Below are 27105 nucleotides of genomic sequence, written 5' to 3'. Positions count from 1 at the left end.
CTTGGATATAGACCTGGCTACTTTTGTCCCGGAAAATTGAAAAGTTCGAGAAAGGCATCATCTATTCGGTACAGAGATAGCTCGCATCCTTACAGCCATCTCTTTATATCTCGGAAAATCAAAGTGTTCCCTTGGGGTTTACAAAACCTAAATCCACGCGAACAAAGTCGCGAGCATCTTCTAGCTACGAATAATATTCGCAACATCAGCAATCAGCATAATATAAATAACAATTCAGTCCAAAAAAAATTCCACGCTAATAAGCCCCCGAGAGTACCATCTTCCACTTTCATACTTTCGCTTCGATTCACACGTTAACGAAAATGAACGCCGGAAAACACTGCTTTCTCTCTTACGTAACCGCAGCGGCCACTTCCCGCTCCCCTCCCCCACACTCGCCCCCTCCCCCACACTCGCCCCCTCCCCCGCCACCGCACCGCTCGGCACTCCTTACCTATATTTTCCGAGTAGGAAGTGAGATTGCGCAAGCGCAGCTTTCCACTGCACCCGTCGCCTCGTAGCGTCGTACGATGCCGCGCTACGAGTAGGTATACTAGGTATACTAGGTATACTAGGCTATAGAGGCAGCACCCCAGGGTTGTCTTCCCATGGCACCCGCCGAGGGGACCTTCGGTCCTCGTGCGGGCTAATTGGTGACGTGGTTATATCGTAGTTTAGTCATCGAAATACGAGTTATACATATAGAGAAACTTTGTTAAATTTATTACAAAGTATAGATTATTTATCATTTAGAAGAAAAAATCTACCTAGTTTCGTAAAAAAAAATGATTTTTAACTTTGCCGAAATTTTCGAGGAATTGGCCATCACTATGTGCTATGCTTATTACGGGTTAAATTGTAGATACAATTACAAAATCGGAAAAAGCTAAATTTGACTAACAACGAAAAATCTGTACAGTCCACAGGTCGGGGTTTGCCTAACTCCATGGTTGTTTAAATGTATTACTTAAATGTAGCTTTGCTTGTAATTCTACGTACCTACGTAATACATAATTTTCATTACATCAATCATTACAATTGACAATCAAAGAGTGTTAAGTACGATTATTTTGAATAAATGACTTTGATTTTGACTTTCTACTTAGGTAGGTTTCGTAAAGATCGGAAGCGATGGCCGAAATTCGGTCAAAAGGATGTGCTTTCAGCGGTTCAGCCGCCCGGCGACCTGGGTCAAGCCGCCCCAGCGCACAAGTCGCGGCGTCGGGCGACCGGCGAGTGGCGAGCGAGGAGAAAGCGCGTCCGAGCCGCTCTCACTCGTCGGACGCCGCGAAAGTCCACGACTGCCAAATTGCCCTTCGCTCGATCCTTCCAAAATATTCCTCTTCAAAAAACCCTCATCGTAAACATCCCTATAAACAAACTAACGTATAAAAACCGGTCAAGACCGTGTGAGGTCGATGATCTTTGCCAGCCCTAGCACAGACTACGGTCTATTTGGGCTGCAAATTGAAAACACCAGTTTCAGTATTTATTTAGTGCTTTGGTCTAAAAGTGTGGTGTAAAATGTTCACATTTTTGATTGAGGCTATAAAATAAAAATAAAAAAATAAGTGCGAGTCGGACTCTCGCGAAGGTCTCCGTGCCATCAAAAAAATTTAAAAGTACCATGTAGGTACTTTTTAATTTGCAATCAGATTCAGAGCGATATCAGTTTGTAGAACGAAATTACATCAAGTTTGATTGGTTAATATTCAAACGAGAACGAAACTACGTTTGTATGGGCCGGCCGTTACGCGTGGAATACAGAGCCTCCTCCGTTATTTTGAAGTATACAAATAAATAAGTTCCACCAACAGCTGACAATCTCGAAGAAAGGCAACAAGCGGGCGGCGCGGCAGTGACGTCAGCGCACTTTCTCTGCGAAAGTGAGAGTCGGCTAGGCTATGTGAGTGTAAATGTGCGGGCCCGGAAGCCGCGCAGCCTCACGAGTCGCGCGTAACTTCCTCCTATTCTCCTATTACTAAATAGGATGTCGGTGACGAACACTTTTTGCCCTTCGCGAGGCGAGCTCGAGAGCGAACCTGTCTTCCCGGGCACCGTTTTTGGTACCGTTTAGCTCAGGCTACATTTATTTGTAGAGTCGACCACGGGTGGTCCACGGGGGGTCCACGTTGGTATATTCTAGTAGCCAGGAACCTGAGAACGTGCGAATAGATGCAGAATCTTAATTTTCTAAACTCAGCGGTTCATTACATACCTACATCTTATAATATAAAAATGAATCACTAAATGTGTTGCTCATCGCAAATCTCGAGAACAGCTGAACCGATTTCGCTAATTCTTTTTTTATAATATTCCTTGAAGTACGAGGATGGTTCTTACGGAGAAAAAAATTCGAAAAAAAATTGAGTTAGGCGGAACGAAGTTCGCCAGTTGTTCGGTAGTTGATAATAAAATTGTTATGCCAGTTGTTAGTCAGTGGTTAATTCTGTTGTATACGATTTCTGAACTATAATATAATGACAAGCTAAATATATAATATATATTATAATTTTGGGCACAATGCCCATAAATGACCTTTTTTGTAAATATAAAATTTTTAGTGATATTTTTTTTCTGTATGTATATACTATACTATACACGTTGAAGTCTAAATACCATATTGTTGTCCCTTTCTTAATGCTCCCTGCGATAAAGGAAAGCATCGGATTTAGAGCTGCCAGTTTAGTTTAGCTTAGTGTGTACGACAGAATAAGTACTCGTACAAATTTCCAATTGTGTGTCTCGTGGCATAAAACATCCTTAAAATCAAATCAAATAAAATCAAATGTTTTATTCATAATAGGTAATAAATTAGGTACACTTTTTGATGGTCAGTTGTTACATTTGTAAGATGATGATAGTGGTGATAGTATTTGCGCGAACTTAAAACTAAAGCTACGCGGGTTCCAAACGCGCCCAAGTCTTAGAAGAGCAACAACAACAAACTCAGTACACGAATCATAACTCTTCCGCGTTCGGGGCACATCGACTCGCGCAAGAAGCGGTCTCGTAATACAAAATATGGGAGCTGGTAACAGCTGAAGAGCTACCGGTGGTGGGAGTCGCTCGGCTGTGGGGGGAGGGGGGGAGGGGGGAGCAGGAAATGTAGGAAACGGGAAGTAGGCTACATGTTACGTGTGCCACGCTTTCCCGCGCGCCGCTATGCCGCCGCCGCCGCCGCCGCGTTGTGACGGCTAGGTGTCGATGACGACACCCCACTGACTTGAGGCCGAGTTCGTTGTGACGACTGGTGACGTCTCTTAACTTAACTATTGGGTGACGTCTCTTAACTTAACTATCAGGTGCACGCAGCTACATTGTAGTACGATTGCTGATTGCTGTCATTTACAAAACGTTCCATCTTGATTCCTTCTTTATACAGTACCCGGCAGAAAATATTGTATATCGACCTTTAGAATGAGATTTCGGCTTCGTAGACCGTTGTCTCTGTCACTCATACCTATGTTATGTTTGGCGGTCTCAATGACAGAGACAATGCTCTATGAAACCGGTATCTCTTTCCAAAGGTCGATGTACCAATATTTCCTGCCGGGTTCTGTACCCTGTACTGCACTTTTTCAATACTTAGGAACCAAATAAATGAATGGAAGCAGCTGAAAGTTAATAGTTAATGACGTCATTAAACGGGAATAGAACATATTATTACAACTTTGTTCCAGACCAAGTAGATATTTAGAACAAAACGAAAATTTGCACAACAGCCAGCATTGCACAATGAGAGTGTATTATGACCTTAGAATAAATTAACTCGCTTTCTTGTCGGTTTGTTTGTTTGTTCGTTTTGCAATCGATTTCAAACTAGCTTCCTGATCAAATCGAGCTGCCCCAAAAGCATTGGTTTCGTCGGCCATGTCGTATTTTGTGACGTCACGCACCAGTGTCACTCTCACGACCGAGGTGAACGTGACCACGCTTCATTTGCTAACATCAATCTAGGCGGTAGGCGACACGAAACAATTGTTTGATACAGACACACGTATATACACACATACATACAAACATACATAGCCCCCTTCGGTGTGTACTCGGATAGTACCTAACGCCATATTTTTATGCATGAAAAATTAAAATAAGTAAAAATCGGTCAAGTGCGAGCCGCAACCACACAGGAAGTATTCCGCACACTCGGTGGTTGCGCACCATCATCCAGGAAATAACAATTTTTAAATTTTTATTATTCGTTGTTATAGCAATATTATATATCTTTATAGACATTACGTAGGGACTCGAGGTATGCAGTACTCATTTTTGGTTCACGAGACACAGCCCACCGACAGACAAACGGACAGACGGACAGCGGAGTACCTATTAGTAATAAGGTCTCGTTGGCAGTTGGCACGCTCCGGGCACGGAATCCTACAACGTACTGAAAAAATTAAATAAAGAATTACTCCACTTTCTTTATAAAAAAGCCTGCTCTATAGTTACGTCCTCCAACTTCTAAAAAAGTTGCAATGTTTGCATGTTTTTTAAAATCCTTTAATTTTGTAAAAGTTTACGATATATTGCAAATAAACATCTGACTGACGCTATAGGTCAACGAACGTTGCGTAAGTAGGCCACTCGGAGTCAATGCTGCGTCGTAGGGCTTTGCACGCTAAACATTGCGAGTTTGAAAAATACTAAATCACTAAAACTACAAAATGAAGCAAATGGTTATTGGTATTGGATTGTGTTTAGGTAGTATAACAATAACGCTAAGTTTTTGCTGGCGTTCTGGTTACATCCTATATATCTATATCTGAGCCGTGATAGCCTAGTGGTTAAGACGTCCGCCTCCTATTCAAGTAGTTGTTTGTTCGAGCCCGGGCACGGGGCACAAGTGCCTCGTAGTGTACTTACTCGGTAGTGAGCCGGCGATGGGTTGATCATGATGATGACAAAATAAAATAAAATACACAGAAAATTAGGATTAAAATAAATATACATACTTATATAACAGGAAAGGTGACTGACTGACTGACAAAGGATAAATAAATATTAGGATCAAAAAATTTCACTGAGAACCTGCGCTGTGTAGCACGATGCAGAGTGTGAGACCTAGATCTGGTCACACTTATTTAATACTAGAGACCCGCCCCGGCTTCGCACGGGTAGCTTATTGCAATTTTCTGTAAGGATCTCTAATTTTTAGGGTTCCGTACCTCAGAAGAAAAAACGTAACCCTTATAGGATCACTTTGTTGGCTGTCTGTCAAGAAACCTACAGGGTACTTCCCTTTGACCTAGAATCATGAAATTAGGCAGGTAGGTAAGTCTTATAACAGACATAAAGGGAAAAATCTGAAAACCGTGAATTTGTGGTTATATCACACAAAAAAAATTAAATTGTAGTCATGAACTAATAATTAGTATTTACAATTATCAAAGTAAGATAAGATATCAAGTGGGGTATCATATGAAAGGGACCTGTGCATTCAAAAACAGGTTTTTATTTATTTTTATGCATCATAGTTTTTGAATTATCGTGCAAAATGTCGAAAAAATACGACTGTAGTACGGAACCCTCGGTGCGCGAGCCTGACTCGCACTTGGCGGGTTTTTTAATGAAATACCTACTTAATGTAGCCTATGTCGTTCAGGAATAATGTAGCTTTCTATATTCGTGAAATAATTTCCAAAATCGGTTCAGTAGTAGGTATTTAACATGTAACTTATACTAATAGATTGACTTAATTAGTTTTAAGTTTCAATGTGGGGTTGAATTAATCAGTTTTCTTTCTTTCTTCCAAATATGGCGTCCGTCTGTCACGGGGGACTGGCAACACTAAGACCTAAGTGACCTCTGAGCAAGGTCAACAGTTCAACACAGTCGCAGCGGCTCGGAAAGCGGACCCTGCGCGTCCACGCGAGCGACGCACGTGCGGAGGGCCGCGTGACTGTCCCGCGCCCCGCGCCCCGCGCCCCGCGCCCCGCACCCGCACGTGCGGCGGCAGAGAGCGGCGCGCTTAGCTCTTCGTCAGATTAGAGACCGTGTACCTACAAGCTCACCCGCCCGGCTTCGCTCGAGTGCAAATCGCCGAGGGAGCCGAATGTCCGAAAACGATTACATACTAATTTCTTCATTTTAGCGCTTAAACTACCATGAGTAATATGCTTCTAAATCTAGCTATATAAAAGGAAAAGACTGACTGACTGACTACTGATCTATCAACGCACAGCTCAAACTACTGGACGGATCGGGCTGAAATTTGGTATGCAGATAGCTATTATGACGTAGACATCTGCTAAAAAAGGATTTTTGAAAATTCCATCCCTAAGGGGGTAAAATAGGGGTTTGAAATTAGTATAGTCCATGTAGACGAAGTCGCCAGACGAAGCTAGTAATGTATAAAAGGAAAGGGTGATCTGACTAGCAGCAAATGTGGATTTTACAAATTTTGAAAGACCCTCTATTTGAGAATTATGACTAAGAATTAAGAAATAATTTATTTTTGACCGGCATCATCCCCGCGTTGTAGACGTTACGCGACGTCACTCACGACCACCTCACGACCACCTCACGACCACCTCACGACCACCTCACGACGCAGTATGCGCTGCGCGAGGTTTGTGCGACTTGTAACACAAAATGTTTCACAACAAAAGTCGCTCAGTGTAGTCTCATAGTTACTTCCTTAGGTATACATCACACTGTAATTGGCAGCTATGAGTAGCGAGTAGCGAGTAGCGAGTAGCGAGTAGCGAGTAGCGAGTAGCGAGTAGCGAGTAGCGACTGTTCCGTACAATAATACACAGCTACCTACACAATATTATGTACCCGTTGTTCCTCGCCAGTTGTACAGTACGCGGCAGTAAATAATGTACATCTACCTTTAGATAGAGCATAGTGTCTGTGGTTGAGACCGACAAAACGTCACATAGGTATGAGTGACAGAGACAACGCTCTACAAAGCCGAAATGTCATAGTAAGAGTCAAGGTACATTATTTTCTGCCGCGTACTGTAAGTTATCTGAGCGGGTCTCATGCTCTAGCATCGTCCTAGCTACAAGCCCACTGCGAGTCGGCGATTAAGTTATTGCCGTACTGGATATTAGAAGGGTGATAGATAGATAGAGATAGAAGATATGGTTAGGTATACTATCTGAACACAATCCAATACCAATAACCATTTTGTAGTTTTAGTGATTTCGTATTTTTCAAATCCGCAATGTATAGCGTGCAAATCTGGGGATAATGTCCCACCTGCAACGCGGCATTGACTCCGAGTGGCCTATTTATGCAACGTTTGTTGACCTCTAGGAAATATAGGATATTTTATCATATCAGATTATTATGGTATCATATCAGTAATCATCAGTACTATCGCCTGTTTTTGTTTTTGCGTTCTGGTTACACCCTGAATATTTAATTATAAATATAATTAAAAAAAATTTAAACTTACAAATCCTATCCTTACAAATTGTATCACCAAAACATACGATTTGTAAGGCTCTGGGAACAATCATCATCATTATCATCGTCGACCGATAGTGTCCACTGCTGGACATAGGTCTCTTGTAGAGACTTCCACACGCCACGGTCTCGCGTAAAGCTCCGGGAACCATCATCATCATCATCATCGTCGACCGATAGTGTCCACTGCTGGACATAGGTCTCTTGTAGAGACTTCCACACGCCACGGTCTCGCGTAAAGCTCCGGGAACCATCATCATCATCATCATCGTCGACCGATAGTGTCCACTGCTGGACATAGGTCTCTTGTAGAGACTTCCACACGCCACGGTCTCGCGTAAAGCTCCGGGAACCATCATCATCATCATCATCGTCGACCGATAGTGTCCACTGCTGGACATAGGTCTCTTGTAGAGACTTCCACACGCCACGGTCTCGCGTAAAGCTCCGGGAACCATCATCATCATCATCATCGTCGACCGATAGTGTCCACTGCTGGACATAGGTCTCTTGTAGAGACTTCCACACGCCACGGTCTCGTGTAAAGCTCCGGGAACCATCATCATCATCATCATCGTCGACCGATAGTGTCCACTGCTGGACATAGGTCTCTTGTAGAGACTTCCACACGCCACGGTCTCGCGTAAAGCTCCGGGAACCATCATCATCATCATCATCGTCGACCGATAGTGTCCACTGCTGGACATAGGTCTCTTGTAGAGACTTCCACACGCCACGGTCTCGCGTAAAGCTCCGGGAACCATCATCATCATCATCATCGTCGACCGATAGTGTCCACTGCTGGACATAGGTCTCTTGTAGAGACTTCCACACGCCACGGTCTCGTGTAAAGCTCCGGGAACCATCATCATCATCATCATCGTCGACCGATAGTGTCCACTGCTGGACATAGGTCTCTTGTAGAGACTTCCACACGCCACGGTCTCGCGTAAAGCTCCGGGAACCATCATCATCATCATCATCGTCGACCGATAGTGTCCACTGCTGGACATAGGTCTCTTGTAGAGACTTCCACACGCCACGGTCTCGCGTAAAGCTCCGGGAACCATCATCATCATCATCATCGTCGACCGATAGTGTCCACTGCTGGACATAGGTCTCTTGTAGAGACTTCCACACGCCACGGTCTCGCGTAAAGCTCCGGGAACCATCATCATCATCATCATCGTCGACCGATAGTGTCCACTGCTGGACATAGGTCTCTTGTAGAGACTTCCACACGCCACGGTCTCGCGTAAAGCTCCGGGAACCATCATCATCATCATCATCGTCGACCGATAGTGTCCACTGCTGGACATAGGTCTCTTGTAGAGACTTCCACACGCCACGGTCTCGCGTAAACCTCTGAACTGTCCAGCGCCTACTTCTTTATCAAATAATTTATTTATTTCATTACTTTATTTTGTCATCAGGTCGAACATTGAGAGAAGTGTATTCGTAGCGCGCTCCAAAGGAAAACAAAATAATGTAGTTTGGTTCTCGTTTGGTTATTATTGTACGTTTGTATGGACTTGGAGAGCCCGGTGGAGCCCGCTATACGGAAACTCATCTCGAAATTATCTTCACATTGAATCTGATCATTTTCATTTTAAACAATAATTAATTAATACTAATTAGTTTAACTATTTACGCCATTTTAGCGTTTAAACTATCTTGAGTGATTTGTATTATCTATAATATCTCACACCCGTCTTTACTCACGTGTTTAGTCGACGTTAGCCCGACTAGTTTCGAACCCATCCGGGATGCTTTTTCAAAGGGAGTCAGTTCGCGCACGCGTCTTACCGCTACGTGTGCGCGAACTGACTCCCTTTGAATAACCTGTTGCGGACAGGAGCTTCGAGCCACGCGCAGCGCCGGCGATGACTGACGCTGATTGGTCGGCCGCTGACACCCCCGTGCTCCGCTACGCCTTCACCACCCGCGATCGCCTTGTCTCCCGCTCGGCATGACCGTATGCGCTTGCCGAGTGGGAGAATTAGATATAAGATCAATTTTATTGTAATAGAATCACTTCGCCTCTTGCTTCCGAACGAAGAAGACCTCAGAACTAGAAGTACCGTGAACCATTGTGAACCTTGAAAATTGTGAATTAATGTGATCAAGAAAGAAATACAGTCCACTGAATCCTCCGAGGAATTTATTTTGAATCCCTCCCCAACATCTTTGATCCATCGAGCCGGATCAAGAACCAGAAGAACCGAAGCCTCAAGATCCGAAGTCTTAAGAACCGAAGCCTTAAGAACTGAAGGCTCAAGAACCGAAGCCTCAAGAACTGAAGGCTCAAGAACCGAAGGCTCAAGATCCGAAGATCAAGATGGTTCGAACTAGGAGTCAGACCTCACAACATGAAGATGAACACGACGAGCACGTTGCGTCGCAAGAACCGACCCCTCGCGCGACGAACCCAGCTCGGCCTGTTCAGATTCACTTCATGGAGTCGTCTCCATCAACTAGTACCGGCCCACGGCAAGAACCCATTGTTGAGACACGAAGCACCTTGTTAGAACAGACCCATCGTGTTCGGCTTCCTTCACCGACGCAATCAACCCGATCTCAGCGCTCCACAACAAGCACAGCTGCCCGTGTCAAGCAGGCAGAGTACGAAGCGGCAGAACGACTAGCTGCTATTAAAATGCGCCAAATGCAAGTTGAAGCTGAACTGGTGCAGAAAAAGTTAGAGGCTGACTTAGCTGCTATACAGGACGACGACCAAGGGAGCACACGAGGGCCTGAAGAAGCAATCAACATGAACTTACGCACGGAAGATTGGTTGCGTCACGCCGATATTACACGAGGGGAGCCACCCACCGACCGGCTACCTGCGCGAGAGTCCCGAACCCCTCCCGCCACTGCACCCCCCGTAAGACCCGGCACGAACATCACCGAACCCCGATCCGAACGTCTTTACGAAGATCGCCGAGATCGCTCACCAACGCCGAATCGCTCACGAAACCGAAGCATAGAAGCCCTGGTGGAATGCTTCAACCGAATGAGCCAATACCGACCACCACCACGATCATCTACAGAGCTACCTACATTCAGCGGGTCTGAGAACGAATGGCTGCCGTTCAAAGCATCAATGCGAGATTCGACTCGGCTTCACAAGTTCTCACCGATCGAGAACATGCAACGCCTGCGCAACGCATTGAAAGGAGAAGCCCGAGACGCCGTTGCTTCGCTTTTGTACACGGCTTGTGACCCGACGGAAGTTATGGAAGCTCTAGAACAGAGCTTTGGCCGTCCAGAAGCCTTGATCGATAAGGCGTTAGACGAGATCAAGCTACTACCACCCTTGGGACCGACTACAACCGAACTGAACGTCTTCGCTGTCAAAGTGAGAAACATCGTGGCTACGATCACCAATGTTGAAGGCCTCGACGGATGTCTCCAGAACAGAATGCTCACCAGAGACATCGTAGACAAACTACCACCCGACCTAAGAAGAAGCTTCGCCAGATATGCTTCTGAGAACCGTCGCCCAAGAGAACCGCACATAGTGACTTTGTCTCGCTTTCTGAACAACGAGGCAGCTATAGGTTTAGAGTTCACCTACTCTAAACCGTCAGCTTCAGCGATGTTGAAGCACAAAGAACCACATCTGAGATCCGCAAGAACTGCATCCACAACATGGAAGAACCACGACGCCAACGTGTTCAGTGCCAATGAGGAGGAGCAGTGTCAGTGCTGTGGTGGCGACCATGAACCACCACAGTGCAAGAAGATGCAAGACATGACCGTCACAGCACGTTGGGATTGGGCCAAAGCAAACAAAGTTTGTTTCAAGTGCCTAACAAAGAACCACCTACGAACCGAGTGCAAGGCGAAGCAATGCGGTGTCGACGGCTGCATTCACTCGCATCACCCGCTATTGCACGAACGCAGCCCTTCAAGCGAGGCATCACATACGAACCACGATGCCTCACAAGAACAAGTGGAGGAAATAGTAGCCTCGACATCTACCAACACGAAGACTGGACGCAATGTTATGCTCAAGGTGTGCCCGGTCGTCCTCAAGAACTCCGACGGCATCGAAATAAGCACCTACGCTTTGTTAGATGAAGGCTCTACGATTTCCCTCATCGAAGAAGATCTAGCGGACCAACTGAACCTGAAAGGGCCCGCTAATGCTATTAACATCCGAGGTATTAACTCCACCGAGACCGAAATAAGCAGCAGAACCGTCCAGTTCCAGTTACGAGGCAAGAACAGAAGAGCGTCGCACGTCATACGAGCCAGAACTGTGCGACGTTTCCACTTGCTGCACCAGACCATACCACTAGAACTCCTGCGGTACGAACACCTCCAAGCACTGGATCCAAGTGAAGTGTGCTACGAACGAGCCCGACCACGCTTGCTTATTGGCTCCGACAACTGGGAGCTAATCGTGACGAAGCAACTTCTGACCGGAGAGCGCCACGAACCTGCAGCTTCACGTACCGAGCTTGGCTGGGTCATACATGGGACGGCACCTCGAGCCACGATCAGCAACGGAGAGGAACACGTGCTCCACCTAAGCACCTATGACTCAACAGAACCAGTCAGATATGAATATGTCGCCGCTCTAGTTGATTCATCAAAATCAACTTACGATCCGATCCAGAAAGAAGACGAGAGAACAACGAACTTAGTGGAAGAAACGGCAGGACTACAGCTCCCTCGGTATTGCAATACGAGGGGAGCACGATCCCATGAGCATCCTGTCTACAAAGTCAGTGCTCTACCATACGCTACAATAGCATCCCTGCGAACAAGTACGGCGATGGAAGAACAAGACGCGATCCGAAAACTCAAACAATTGAACTGCACGAGCCATCGACATAACACTAACGAACTTGTCGCTCACTCCATCGAGACCCATCGAATATCGCCAAGCTCAAAGATGCGTCAACCTGAGCAAACCATGAAGTTGTGGCGCACCGCAGAGGAAGAAGAGGGCGGTGCTACTGAACCAACCATACTGCATGTCGGCCACGTCATCCAGACAGCAAAATGTCCGATTAAAGCTGAGCCGACGAACGGGCTTGACGACACACCTGTGAACTCACCTGCGGAGCTACTGCTCGCCAATGAACCCGACACAGCAAGTCACGCCAGTACCAAACGAGTTGAGAACATTGTGCAACAGCATTACTGGATGACAAATTATACCGTGCTAAACGAACCGCATGGTGAACGGTGGACTACTGCGAACCAGCCATGCATCACATTGATCAAGTCACCCAAGAACTTGATACCCGCATCAATCAAGCGCCTACTCCACAAGCTTTACCGAGAAGGCTTACCACAGAAGAAACAAAGTAAAGAAACTCGACGCGGCAGGTTTCATCGATCCAAGAGGAAGCTCGCCGTCCTGACGAAGAAAAAGAAGCAATGCAAGAGCTATGCTAAGGGGAGAAATGTTGCGGACAGGAGCTTCGAGCCACGCGCAGCGCCGGCGATGACTGACGCTGATTGGTCGGCCGCTGACACCCCCGTGCTCCGCTACGCCTTCACCACCCGCGATCGCCTTGTCTCCCGCTTGGCATGACCGTATGCGCTTGCCGAGTGGGAGAATTAGATATAAGATCAATTTTATTGTAATAGAATCACTTCGCCTCTTGCTTCCGAACGAAGAAGACCTCAGAACTAGAAGTACCGTGAACCATTGTGAACCTTGAAAATTGTGAATTAATGTGATCAAGAAAGAAATACAGTCCACTGAATCCTCCGAGGAATTTATTTTGAATCCCTCCCCAACATAACCTATCTAATTTAAATATGTATTTAAAATTATAGAAATATGTACCTACTATAGACACCACTTTCAATACATCTTAGTGATTTTTTTTAAATTGCCTGTGCGATATCCTATTTTATTTGTGATTGTTTTATATAAATGTATGTATGTATAGCTAGCCCGTACTTGTGAACTTTATGAACGATTCAACTGAATATCTCTCTCTACATAGGTGCTATTAAAGGCTATGCGAATGTTGTTTATTGTGGCACAGATTTTCACGTGATATAAATAATAATACTTATTATAATGAAATGGTTTGTACGGTTCAGAGTCAATGCACATTGCGCTATGTGCGGCAATGCAATGGAATTGCGCCATCTATTTTAATAAACCCAATTTTAAAGAAGGACATGGCTTATTTATATTATGTGACAGATATGGGACGCGTTAGCCATGTATGTAGGTATACGCACCGAGCAGCCTCTGAATTGTTATTGGTAAGGTTAGGCGAGATAAGGGGCGGGATCGGAAAGCCGTAAATATCCTGAGCCAGATGAAGCATTGCGGCGTAGCTCAAAGTGTGCATTGGCTCTAAGCCGCTCTAAGCCAGAGCAACACGGTGCGACATCGAGGCATGCCACAGGCATGCTACTATAGTTTAAGATATAGATAGAATCGTCGCGTCTAGAATAGAATCGTACCGTAATATCCCAGTTCTACAGCTCGATGTTGTCTCGGTATAAAATAGACTGGCGCATGCTTAACGTGTCGCATTGTCGCATGCTGTTGCTGCAGTGCCCTCACACCGCGACTGTCCCGTGTGTGGGAACGACAGCCTCCGCCTGCCGAGTCTGTAGTCCCACGCTTTTGTTACTGTGCTTGTTAGTCCGTCGTGTGGTAGATACCAATAGTCCTATGTGATGTATATCATGCATCATCCTAAATCCTAAATCCTTTCGTTTTAAAAAATGAAGGAAATTCGCAACACTAAAATTTATCGTTCCTTATGTTGTATTTCGGTTATTTGCATCTTAGGCGTAGCCCTAGCGGATCTCGTAGAGGCGTCGCGTTTTCGTCGCGATTTTAAAACTTATTGTTTTTACGAGATATCGGGAACGCTCAACGCGACGCACGATTCGAGCGTTGGCTGGGCTCACTTGATATGATAGCGTCGAGCGACAGACGAGCGCGCCGCTACGGCCATGCTGACGACTCGTGCGTCTGCCGCTCGGCGCTGGTCGCCGGCGGCACAGTAGCGAGCGTGGTGATGTCGGGCCGGGCTCGAGTGACCGGGCTGTGCCCTCCTTGTTGCAGGCAAGTCGGTGAACGCGAAGGATGCGCTCGAAGACAAGAAAGATGACAACGAGCTGTGGGAGGCGCAGGCCGCCTTCCTCGGCCCCAACCTCTGGGACAAGACGCTGCCCTACGACCCAGATCTCAAGGTACAAGAAGTCAGTACTCGCTACTTTGTTACCTACTGCGTGTTGAGTGTCGTGTGTATCGTCTCCCGCCGGCTTCTCGACCGAGCCTCGAGTGTGTGTTGTCCCTCGCCGGTGCTGCGATAGGCGAAGGCGAACTGTACAGTTCGTGGTAGTCAATACAAGAACTGTCAAGTTTGCCTTCGCAAAATGTGATACTTTGGCGCGTAGACATGTGGATGAAAGCGCTAGAGTACTCGATACATCGTCGCTGGAGTTCAATCTACGAATGTGTTCAGAACACTGGAAACCCGAGAGGCGCCACGTCACACTCGAGGCCCGTCACTCGCACTGGGTAATAGAGTCGCTTCCCGCTCTCCGCTCCGTTCCTTATAATATATGTTGTGACATTTAGTAGTTAAGACGCCTCTAGCGTAGTTTGTAGACATTGTAATGTGATCGGTCGTCCGATCGTGCTACTTGCGAACTGCTCGCGAATGTGTTTGCGCGCGAAGTGTCCCGCCGCCGGCCGGCCACAGACCGACGGCGCGTGACGGCTGACTCTGTTGCAGTACGTGGACCTAGACGAGTTCCTGTCGGAGAATGGCATGCCGGGCGAGGGGCTGGGCGGCGCGCACCTGGGCGGCGCGGCCTTCGGCGCGGGCGGAGGCCTGGCGCTGGGGCTGCAGACGCCCGTCACCAAGCGGGAGCGCTCCGCCTCGCCGTCCGACTGCATGAGCCCCGACACTATCAACCCGCCGCTCTCGCCCGCTGACTCCAGTATGTACCAACTCATTCTTATGACTTTGACGAGACCCCAGTGGATATACGAATCGTTCGTCGAGAGGTACATCAGTCGGATTCTCCTTTTGTAATAAAAACGATTCTAAAGTCTCCAGTAAGGAATATTGACTAAATAATTGACTTCGACTCTGTAGCATTCTTAATTTACAAATTTTTTTATATTTATTTATTTATTTACTCGTGGAGTAATGTCAGTCACTCTAGTTCAGGTAAGGATTTTTTCTGATTTAATCGCATCGAGAAACTGCAGTATAATATTATGCTGATGTCTTGTTGTTTATGCTGATCGTCGAACTCGTCAATTCCAGCATTCTCGATGGCGTCGTCGGGCCGCGACTTCGACCCCCGGACGAGAGCCTTCTCCGACGAGGAGCTGAAGCCGCAGCCGATGATCAAGAAGTCCCGGAAACAGGTAAATGAAGTTAGTGCGCTGATCATTCCTAGCGGCATGCTGCAAACTGCCTGCGGGGTGCGGCGTCTCTCACACACTGGCGGGGTCACACACACATGACTTACCCTACCCCCAACTCTAAGTCGCACTCTCAATTCTTATTCCAATGCTATTTTACAAAACCCAGCCGTTTTCTCATTATCTGCTGCCCCGTTTTCACATAGGCAGCGGAACGAAGAGAAATCCTAAAAAAGATCGCTTTACGTGGTGGAGGGGAGAGGATGCTGTGTGAAGTTTTAGGATTTCACTTCGATTCGCCGCTGATGTGAGTAAAACCTTTAGGGGATGAATTTAAAAATCCTTTCTTAGCGCTCACCTATGTTATATGTAGAAGGAAGTTTAGATCTACCGCTGTACGTTGTCTGTCCGTCCGTTGAAGCATTGTACATTTTGGTATTCATCAATATTTTTACAAACTTACTGACATAATATATTACGACAATTTATAAGACTTTGTTTGAATAAAGATTAGTTAGTTAGAGAAATAGGGGATATGGGCAAAGTTAGCATGCTTAATATGTTTATTTAATAAGTATCGTATCGCATCGCGGCTTGCGCGTACGACACTTGAAACATTCGTCGTCGATGTGACGCGTCGCGCCACGCCTTACACGATTGACACACACGATCATATATTATCTCGTATTTTGTTATATTATTACTCATTAATTATAGGTGATATTATATTGTATACTTACTTCTTCATTAAATATGAAATTTTAAATTCCAGTACTGTAATACACACACACACACACACCCACACACACACACAGCATGACAAATGCTTATATAACGCTTATTCAATGTTTTACTAAAACAATTTAATATTTTAAATAATGCATTCGTTATAGTCCGTAAATGACTCCTCATGCGCTATTTTAACTCTATAGGTCAACTGTCATGTCAAAAGTACGGTCCACCTTTAAATTAAGGATTAAAATAGTATTTTTGACACAAAATGGCGCGTGAGGAGTTACTTTTTACGCGTTATGCTCGTATTTACGTCGCGTCGTATGAACTCCTCGACGACGTTGGCAATGTAAAGCCTGACCACAAAAGTGAAATACAGTATCTACGCGGCAGAAAGTAACGTACCTACATCGACCTTTAGAAGGAGATAGCAGATTTGTAGAGCATTGTTCCTGTCGTTGAGATCAACAAAACGTCATTTAGGTACGAGTGACAAAGACAACGCTCTACAAAGCCGAAATGTCATTCTAAAGGCCGATTCTACATTACTTTCTGCAGCGTACTGTACCTCGCGACATTGCGGAAAATACGAGGAACAAATTTTACAAGACCCTATATTTAGTGACCATAGAGCTTATTCTCGTGACGCGCCCAGAGCGAGATTTGTATATTTCTGGTCAGACTTTAACAATGAATGTTCCACGTCAACTGTATACACTGTAACTGTAACGGCCAAGCGCTTACGAGCACGAAGAAACCAATATTGTGTTTTTTCTGTTTGTGTGGAAAAAAAAAAAAAAAAAAAAAAAAAAAAAAAAATGTAGACTCACTAGAAGTGAGGCTTTGTGTCGTTTCCTGCCCTGCCACGGCAGAGAGCGCCGCGCCCCCGCACCAACGCAACGCATGCGGTGAGACGTTCCTATGTGCCTCCTGCGTACCTACGTCTGGTACAGTGCATTCAGAATAAGCTGGCTTGTTTCCACTGGAGACCTTCATTAGCAATAACAATAGGATAAAGTGGTGGCGGGTGAATTCCTTGTACACACTTTTGCGTTTCAAACCACTACCACTCAGTTGTTTTCGAAGAGATTTGAACTTCGAAGAGTTCAGTTAGTTAGTACAGTGGAAATTCGTCTTTCGATATGTTTCGTCCTTGGGTGAAATCACCTTCCACAGTGCCATGTGAAAATAATAAAGACGATAATCTGAATGTATTCAACAAACATCTAAGTCGTGATGCACAAATAAATCTCCTGAACGTATATTATTTTAATTGTGAGTGAGCAAGGTGCTCTGAAAGAAACTTCCCGCTTGACATATTGACATATTTTATGAATATACAAAAGTATTAACACTGGTTGGTTTGCAACAAAATAGATAAGGTCAAGCCGGATCCTCTAAAAATGAATGGGCTCTATGAGTGTTTGGTTTATTATTGTTTACGTTCAAGTGGAAACACGCCAGCTTATTTTGAATCCACTATACTAATCCTGTGGCCCTACCGCGGTTGTCTGACAGCTACAATGTCACGATCGCAATCATCTCTGATAGCGTAAGATAAGAGATAAGGAGTGCGCTTCCATCTTAGACTGCAGCATCACTTACCACCAGGTGAGATTGATAAAGGGCTAACTTGTAATTTAAAAAAATGATCTAGCAATATCAATATTTCTACCCAGTTTCATGTGTCGTGGTTATCGTATTCATCGTTATTTAAATTATAGTATGTCGTTAAACCACAAAAATAAGCTTAAAATCATTACCATTAAATCTGGCGCTTAATGTAAAGTCACCGTTAAAGTTAAACTCATCCATTAAAACTCAAAGTTAAGTCAATATTTGCATCTCCATCGTTAGGGTTCAAGACCAAAGACTTGACTTGTGCGGGCCGAAATAACTTTTTATGTTGGTCAACTGTAAGAGCGACAGTGTGCGGGCAGCTCGGGCAGTTCATCGTCGAACAAAGTACTCCATTCCTGCTGCACACGACTGCTGCAGGAACTGTCGCCACTGGTAGCCTCACCCGAGCTACAAACTCGTATGACAATTATCTCGCGTATGACATTCCTGCTGCACACGACTGCTGCAGGAACTGTCGCCACTGGTAGCCTCACCCGAGCTACAAACTCGTATGACAATTATCTCGCGTATGACATTCCTGCTGCACACGACTGCTGCAGGAACTGTCGCCACTGGTAGCCTCACCCGAGCTACAAACTCGTATGACAATTATCTCGCGTATGACATTCCTGCTGCACACGACTGCTGCAGGAACTGTCGCCACTGGTAGCCTCACCCGAGCTACAAACTCGTATGACAATTATCTCGCGTATGACATTCCTGCTGCACACGACTGCTGCAGGAACTGTCGCCACTGGTAGCCTCACCCGAGCTACAAACTCGTATGACAATTATCTCGCGTATGACATTCCTGCTGCACACGACTGCTGCAGGAACTGTCGCCACTGGTAGCCTCACCCGAGCTACAAACTCGTATGACAATTATCTCGCGTATGACATTCCTGCTGCACACGACTGCTGCAGGAACTGTCGCCACTGGTAGCCTCACCCGAGCTACAAACTCGTATGACAATTATCTTAGCTGCGAAGTACGACTGCAGCTGAGATATACATGTGTATATAACTATGTAGTCGCAGCTCAAAACGGTCTCAATAAGTGAACGAAATAGGTAAAGTACCTACTACTTACCCATTTCGATTCGATTGACGATGGCTGCCCGTGTCATATCACGATTAAAAATATAGCCATGATTATTATGCTAAAATTTATCTAATCATAAACTTGGAGTCTAAAATAAATATTTGTAGTAATATTTTGAACAGAATCGTTATGCCGTGACAGGACACAACGTCAATGTTACCCAACTCAAAAGGCTATGATTTAATAGTATCTTATTGTAATGTAAATCATCAATTATATTATGTCCTTAATTAATGTAGTAAAACAATAATAGGTAAACCGTCAATACATGTTGCAAATAATATTATTTAAGTAAATTAATAATAATGTCAACAATCTCAATGTTGGTACAATGGTACCTACCATTGTACCAACATAAATAATTATTAAAAATATCATGTGATGGTCGACGTCCGCCTGTTTTGCGATGGGAAGATATAAAAGTAGCTACCTCGACAGAGGAGCCACAGTATCGTACAGTCTCCAAGTGAAATTGATTCGGTGTTAGTTCAATCCTTGTGTTAACAACAAATTACGGTTTAATTATTATAATTGAATGGTGAGGTTCTCCAGCCCAGAGCAAACGAGGCCGGCGGTTTATCTAAAGTTAAGTATTCTTATATTTTATTGTAAATTGTAATGTATGTAATCACTTGCCTTTTAATGTTTATTTGTTATAACCATGTACCAAATATGTTTTAAATATAATGTAATGTTGTAATGCTTTTAAAAGATGTGTGTTGTGTAGTTTGTTTGCCCTTTCTTCTACACAACGAAACACCTTTGGAAACGGGTGGTAGATTCATTTTAATATGAAATAGACCTATGCTGAGAAATACAACAAAATACAGATAGGTCTATAAAGATTAAAGTATTAAAGATCTTTCAATAAATGATTAATTATTATTCGACTTAGTTGGTTTTACTTCTGTATTTATTACCTACCCTCTTTTGCTATTTATTTTATACATTGAGATAAAAGTAAACACTAGGTTGTTAGCTTCTAATTATTATAGAAGCCTGTTTAGATGATTAGGATTCGTACTTTAAAATAATACAGCAGATGCTTTGCTTGAATTTTTAATTACTTGGCATGACCTGACAAAATTTACAACTACCTACATTTCAAATAATTGATAGATGGTAACTTTTATTAGTCGTCATTAGATTCTATTGATCATCACTATTAAAGCCCACTGTCTTAACTTCTTTCTTTATCTAAATCTCTCACCCGCGTGTGGCCACTCTAACGGTAACTCGGCTATAAACGCCTGCCATTCAAATTTTGAAGTTTTTTTAACATACCTTAAACATTTCAGAAAAGCAAAATAATCTGCCGTTATTTAAGGCGGGGTGTGGTGACGCGTTGGAACTGGTATATACTATGAGTAGTCGAAAGCGTTGACATAGCCCGGACCTCGACGCATATGTGGTTTGAATGAGAATAGCTCGATGTAAGGTACTCGAATTATGTGAATAGTTCAAGTGGTGGCAAACTTCCCGTCAACTGTGAGGACCTTTGCACAACGCGACATTGTTACGCGCGTTTTGTGGACGCCCGTCACGTCGCGCGTCGGTCGCAACTGTCGCGCCGCGTCGCGAAGATCTCTCGCTCTGGATCGATCGCGGTCATACCTATAGTATGCGACAGGTCGAGATGGAAATCAATGGTTGTTGTCATCTTCCTAATCGAGGGTCAGATGTCTCTATACACATACAAGTATTGCATGAAAATACTTGTATGTGTAATACTAGTATTGCATGAAAACAGAAATAATTTCATTTTTATCAAAGTACTTTCGAATCGTCAAGTGAGTCTTCCACTGCTTTGAAATGTAATTCCTAGAAGAGAACGCAAGAGAGTCGGTCCCTCCCACAAATAATTACACTAAGCCGCGTGTCCACTGTAACACCATCATTGTACCTGCAATCGTGCAAATAAATAATTTGATTTGATTTGATTTGTCTTGGAGGCAAATGTTCTCAACGAGCGCGCTTCGTATCCACCCATGCGGCATCATTGCTATTCATAACGTGATAGTCACCAAACGTGAGCGGGAGAGTGGCGGAGAGTGGCGGAGAGTGGCGGAGAGTGGCGGAGGGTGGCGGAGGAGAGGCGTGCTGCAACCCTCTACCCGCAGCACGTCGCCCAAAATGAATGAGACATCGCTTCTCTTTGATGCGGAACGTGTCCACTGTCCTCTCCTCTTCGGCCGTCTCCGCCGCGGCAGGTAGCGGCAGGCCTACGTAACAGGCATACGCAAGTTGTGACTGCCCTGCACGTTAGCCAATAGCGAAAGCGTATCAGACGATCAGAGCCGATAGCGTCACACTACGGCAGTCGGCCTGCTGGCCTAAGCATGTTGCAATTATAATAGAGTGTATTATGTAGACTGGCCATTCCGAGCAAAAGCCGTGTTCTATGAGGCTGTGACACTTGATGCGACACTGCATCATAAGCCGTGTTCTATGAGGCTGTGACACTTGATGCGACACTGCATCATAAGCGCACGCACTTTTGTTCGTAATGGGCAGCGAGGTGCTAGATGGCGCACGAAGGGTCGGGTCGCGCCTAACGTTCCGCCGTGGTCGCAGTTCGTGCCGGATGACCTGAAGGACGACAAGTACTGGGCGCGTCGGCGGAAGAACAACATGGCGGCCAAGCGCTCGCGCGACGCGCGCCGCATGAAGGAGAACCAGATCGCCCTCCGCGCCGGATACCTCGAGAAGGAGGTGAGTGCTCCGCCGCCCCAGTGTACACACTACGTGGTAGCGACATTGTAGCGGGACAGACACAGTCAAGAACAACATGGCGGCCAAGCGCTCGCGCGACGCGCGCCGCATGAAGGAGAACCAGATCGCCCTCCGCGCCGGATACCTCGAGAAGGAGGTGAGTGCTCCGCCGCCCCAGTGTACACACTACGTGGTAGCGACATTGTAGCGGGACAGACACAGTCAAGAACAACATGGCGGCCAAGCGCTCGCGCGACGCGCGCCGCATGAAGGAGAACCAGATCGCCCTCCGCGCCGGATACCTCGAGAAGGAGGTGAGTGCTCCGCCGCCCCAGTGTACACACTACGTGGTAGCGACATTGTAGCGGGACAGACACAGTCAAGAACAACATGGCGGCCAAGCGCTCGCGCGACGCGCGCCGCATGAAGGAGAACCAGATCGCCCTCCGCGCCGGATACCTCGAGAAGGAGGTGAGTGCTCCGCCGCCCCAGTGTACACACTACGTGGTAGCGACATTGTAGCGGGACAGACACAGTCAAGAACAACATGGCGGCCAAGCGCTCGCGCGACGCGCGCCGCATGAAGGAGAACCAGATCGCCCTCCGCGCCGGATACCTCGAGAAGGAGGTGAGTGCTCCGCCGCCCCAGTGTACACACTACGTGGTAGCGACATTGTAGCGGGACAGACACAGTCAAGAACAACATGGCGGCCAAGCGCTCGCGCGACGCGCGCCGCATGAAGGAGAACCAGATCGCCCTCCGCGCCGGATACCTCGAGAAGGAGGTGAGTGCTCCGCCGCCCCAGTGTACACACTACGTGGTAGCGACATTGTAGCGGGACAGACACAGTCAAGAACAACATGGCGGCCAAGCGCTCGCGCGACGCGCGCCGCATGAAGGAGAACCAGATCGCCCTCCGCGCCGGATACCTCGAGAAGGAGGTGAGTGCTCCGCCGCCCCAGTGTACACACTACGTGGTAGCGACATTGTAGCGGGACAGACACAGTCAAGAACAACATGGCGGCCAAGCGCTCGCGCGACGCGCGCCGCATGAAGGAGAACCAGATCGCCCTCCGCGCCGGATACCTCGAGAAGGAGGTGAGTGCTCCGCCGCCCCAGTGTACACACTACGTGGTAGCGACATTGTAGCGGGACAGACACAGTCAAGAACAACATGGCGGCCAAGCGCTCGCGCGACGCGCGCCGCATGAAGGAGAACCAGATCGCCCTCCGCGCCGGATACCTCGAGAAGGAGGTGAGTGCTCCGCCGCCCCAGTGTACACACTACGTGGTAGCGACATTGTAGCGGGACAGACACAGTCAAGAACAACATGGCGGCCAAGCGCTCGCGCGACGCGCGCCGCATGAAGGAGAACCAGATCGCCCTCCGCGCCGGATACCTCGAGAAGGAGGTGAGTGCTCCGCCGCCCCAGTGTACACACTACGTGGTAGCGACATTGTAGCGGGACAGACACAGTCAAGAACAACATGGCGGCCAAGCGCTCGCGCGACGCGCGCCGCATGAAGGAGAACCAGATCGCCCTCCGCGCCGGATACCTCGAGAAGGAGGTGAGTGCTCCGCCGCCCCAGTGTACACACTGCGTGGTAGCGACATTGTAGCGGGACAGACACAGTCAAGAACAACATGGCGGCCAAGCGCTCGCGCGACGCGCGCCGCATGAAGGAGAACCAGATCGCCCTCCGCGCCGGATACCTCGAGAAGGAGGTGAGTGCTCCGCCGCCCCAGTGTACACACTACGTGGTAGCGACATTGTAGCGGGACAGACACAGTCAAGAACAACATGGCGGCCAAGCGCTCGCGCGACGCGCGCCGCATGAAGGAGAACCAGATCGCCCTCCGCGCCGGATACCTCGAGAAGGAGGTGAGTGCTCCGCCGCCCCAGTGTACACACTACGTGGTAGCGACATTGTAGCGGGACAGACACAGTCAAGAACAACATGGCGGCCAAGCGCTCGCGCGACGCGCGCCGCATGAAGGAGAACCAGATCGCCCTCCGCGCCGGATACCTCGAGAAGGAGGTGAGTGCTCCGCCGCCCCAGTGTACACACTACGTGGTAGCGACATTGTAGCGGGACAGACACAGTCAAGAACAACATGGCGGCCAAGCGCTCGCGCGACGCGCGCCGCATGAAGGAGAACCAGATCGCCCTCCGCGCCGGATACCTCGAGAAGGAGGTGAGTGCTCCGCCGCCCCAGTGTACACACTACGTGGTAGCGACATTGTAGCGGGACAGACACAGTCAAGAACAACATGGCGGCCAAGCGCTCGCGCGACGCGCGCCGCATGAAGGAGAACCAGATCGCCCTCCGCGCCGGATACCTCGAGAAGGAGGTGAGTGCTCCGCCGCCCCAGTGTACACACTACGTGGTAGCGACATTGTAGCGGGACAGACACAGTCAAGAACAACATGGCGGCCAAGCCAAGCCAAGATTCATTTTCATTCATTCATCATTACGATCACCGGGTTGTGCCTTTTTTACTGCTAAACACCAGAGCTTCATGTTCCAGTTCCATAAGGCCTATTAAGTGCGAGCGAGAGGTCTGATAAAAATGATTTATGAACCAATTCGCGCGTTTGTAATGGCCTAACTATAGGTGTCCAAAGTTACAGGATTTCAAAGTATTTTTGGTCAAAATATAACACGGTGTGAAAATGATTGCAATCGGTTCAGTAACTATTATAAATTACAGTTATAGTTATTAGTATGCTAATGGTTTGCCCCAAACGACCTCGGTCCTCAAGGTATCCCATAATTCCCATAAGATTTATAACAATAATGTTAACACCGCCAAGTGACAACTATTAACAGTATTGTAAAGTTATGTTAATAAATCTGATACCCATTAAAATGAAATAATTTTGTTTCTTTATAATCATAAAAATGAAATAATTTCGTTTGTTTATAATACGTTTTATCTAATATTTAATTCATAAAAATATCAAAAGGTGTATTTCAGCGGGCTCCCATACGAAATGGGGGAATTTAAGGTGGAGATTGAATTCGACGCTATATGTCAAAAACGGCTACATGTTAGCAACTGAAACTTGTGTATAATTTCCGGTAAATCCTGTACTTAAACAGTAAAGACTAAAATTAGATAGAATATATTACGAAGAAACGAAATTATTACATTTTAATGGGCATCAGTATTTTAAGATAACTTCACAATAATGTTAAAAGATGGCGCTGTTAACATTATTGTGAAAACTATTTAATGGGAATTATGGGATGCCGCGAGGTTCCTTGCGATACAGTAGTATCCATGTGATGAATGTGAGTCGGTGAGTAAGACGTGCGTGTGCTGGTTTCAGAACATGGGTTTGCGGCAAGAGGTGGAGCTGCTCAAGAAGGAGAACCACATCCTGCGGGAGAAGCTGTCCAAGTTCGCGGACGTGTAGGCTGCGCGCGCCGCACGCAATGTACATTGTACGCCCCTTGTTCTATGTCTAGCGCTCCTAGTGACACAGTGATCATACACACCCAACTCATTTGACATTCGTTTTTTATGCATTGAAGGTTTCCTATGAAAATGTATTCCAATGTCACTCAATGAAGCAGCAATGTAGAAGTAACCGATGTCAAATGAGCTCGGTGGCTATCATTCAGTGTCGATCACTGAGTTAGCCAATCAGGGCCGGCGCGGATTGGACGACGGGACGGCAGAGGATTTAATATTAATTATCCGATCGAAACAAGATATAATAATATATGTCAATGCTCGGTGATTGACCACGGAGCATCGCAGCGCAGTTTTCTCGGAAGCACCGAGCATCGAAATATATTATATATGTACCTACTTTATTTCGATCGGATAAATATTAAATTCAACTGATAAAAAAATCAACCCGCGCCGCCCCGTCCTCCAGTATGCGCAGGACGGACACTGCGCTCTCCGAGGCGGTCTCGGAGAGCACGCGGCCCCGCGCCGGTGACGTTGACGCGTCTGTTTGCTCGTTGCAGGTCGCGCGCAGCGTCCGTCGTCGCCTCGGGCACCGCTCCGCCATCTATTTGTAACGCTTTTCAAATGTTCGGTTTGAATGTACTCTACTGACTAATCTTATCGTTAACGTATCCCCCTCCGCCCCCCGCCCTCCTCCTCTTCCCTCCCTAAGTTATATAATTGGTTCGTTACGATAGGAGTGATCGTTGTGCAGTTACCGTAAGTTACGTTTAGTTTAATGTGAATGTTTACCAAAGTCCCGCTCGAACTCCGATCTATCGTCGTCTCTAATTCCTCCTTCGGACTCAGTTCGACACTCTACAGGGTTAGTCAACGACGTACGGACCAAATTTTACGAAGTCGTTATTTTTAAAGAACGTTTGTCGCGTCCCCGTCCGAGCGAGCGCGGCGCCGCGTGCGGCCCGGCGCCGGCCCGGTGCCGGCCCGGCGCCGGTCCGGCCGGCCGGGCGGCGATTGCGGCTCGTTAGTTAGTTGTTGAATATTTATACGTTACCGGCACAGTCGCGCCTCGCGCGCATCGCTCAAGCTCGCTGTACAAGGCCGCGGCGCCCGGGGGGCCGCAGAGCGCCGGCCCGGCCCGCCCTGCGCGCCCCCGGCCCCGGGCGAGGGCCGCGGGGCGCCGGCCCGCCCGCCCTGTAGCAGAGACAACTCATAGACAAGTGACCAATTGTCAATGTCGTACGTAGGTGTCACCTGTCATGTGTCAACGTCAATTGATAGACTTAGACTTGTAAGAGTTGGCCAGATCCGTGCACACTAAGCTCATTGTATTAATATTAATTACTAAGATAATCCAAGTGTAAATATTAAAATAAAGCCAGATAATTTAAAGAAACATTATTTTATTTAACACAACGTTACATGGCGCAGCCGTTTTCGAACAAAACATCAGATTAAAACGGATTACAAGTTTGGACTGAACAAAGACAATGGCTGACGGGGCAACGACTACGATGCAAGGTGACATGTGTGGTGTCGAATTTAAGATGCCGCGAGGAATAGATCTGGAAGATTTGGATACGTGCTGGCAGCAGTGGCAAAAATTCAAGGATTCGTTTAAGATATTTATGCTGGCGGCGGGTTTTGAGAAGTTGTCTGAACCAAGAAAAGCAGCATTATTATTAAATTGCATTGGATCTTCAGCCCTGGAACTATACCT

The 27105-nt window shown here is 46.7% G+C and overlaps 1 protein-coding gene across 6 annotated transcripts in view; it reads left to right on the top strand.

The window, feature by feature from the left end:
- The window catches only part of Pdp1 (PAR-domain protein 1), a 214250-nt gene extending 187676 nt beyond the window's left edge, over positions 1-26574 (top strand). The window contains exons 2-7 of one of the 6 annotated variants that reach the window (XM_069508984.1): positions 14477-14613; positions 15153-15360; positions 15693-15805; positions 21822-21959; positions 25297-25404; positions 25946-26574. In XM_069508984.1, the coding sequence (XP_069365085.1) occupies positions 14477-14613; positions 15153-15360; positions 15693-15805; positions 21822-21959; positions 25297-25383 (683 nt within the window). In that variant the 3' untranslated portion in view covers positions 25384-25404; positions 25946-26574. Of the gene's footprint in view, positions 1-14476; positions 14614-15152; positions 15361-15692; positions 15806-21821; positions 21960-25296 lie in introns of all 6 variants that reach the window. The other 5 variants (XM_069508983.1, XM_069508985.1, XM_034983413.2 and 2 more) reach the window with 5 other exon arrangements.
- Positions 26575-27105: the final 531 nt, after the last annotated feature.

Source organism: Maniola hyperantus, chromosome Z (genome assembly GCF_902806685.2).
Source record: "Maniola hyperantus chromosome Z, iAphHyp1.2, whole genome shotgun sequence".
NCBI lineage: Eukaryota > Metazoa > Arthropoda > Insecta > Lepidoptera > Nymphalidae > Maniola > Maniola hyperantus.
This window is presented reverse-complemented; position numbering and strand designations above follow the sequence as displayed.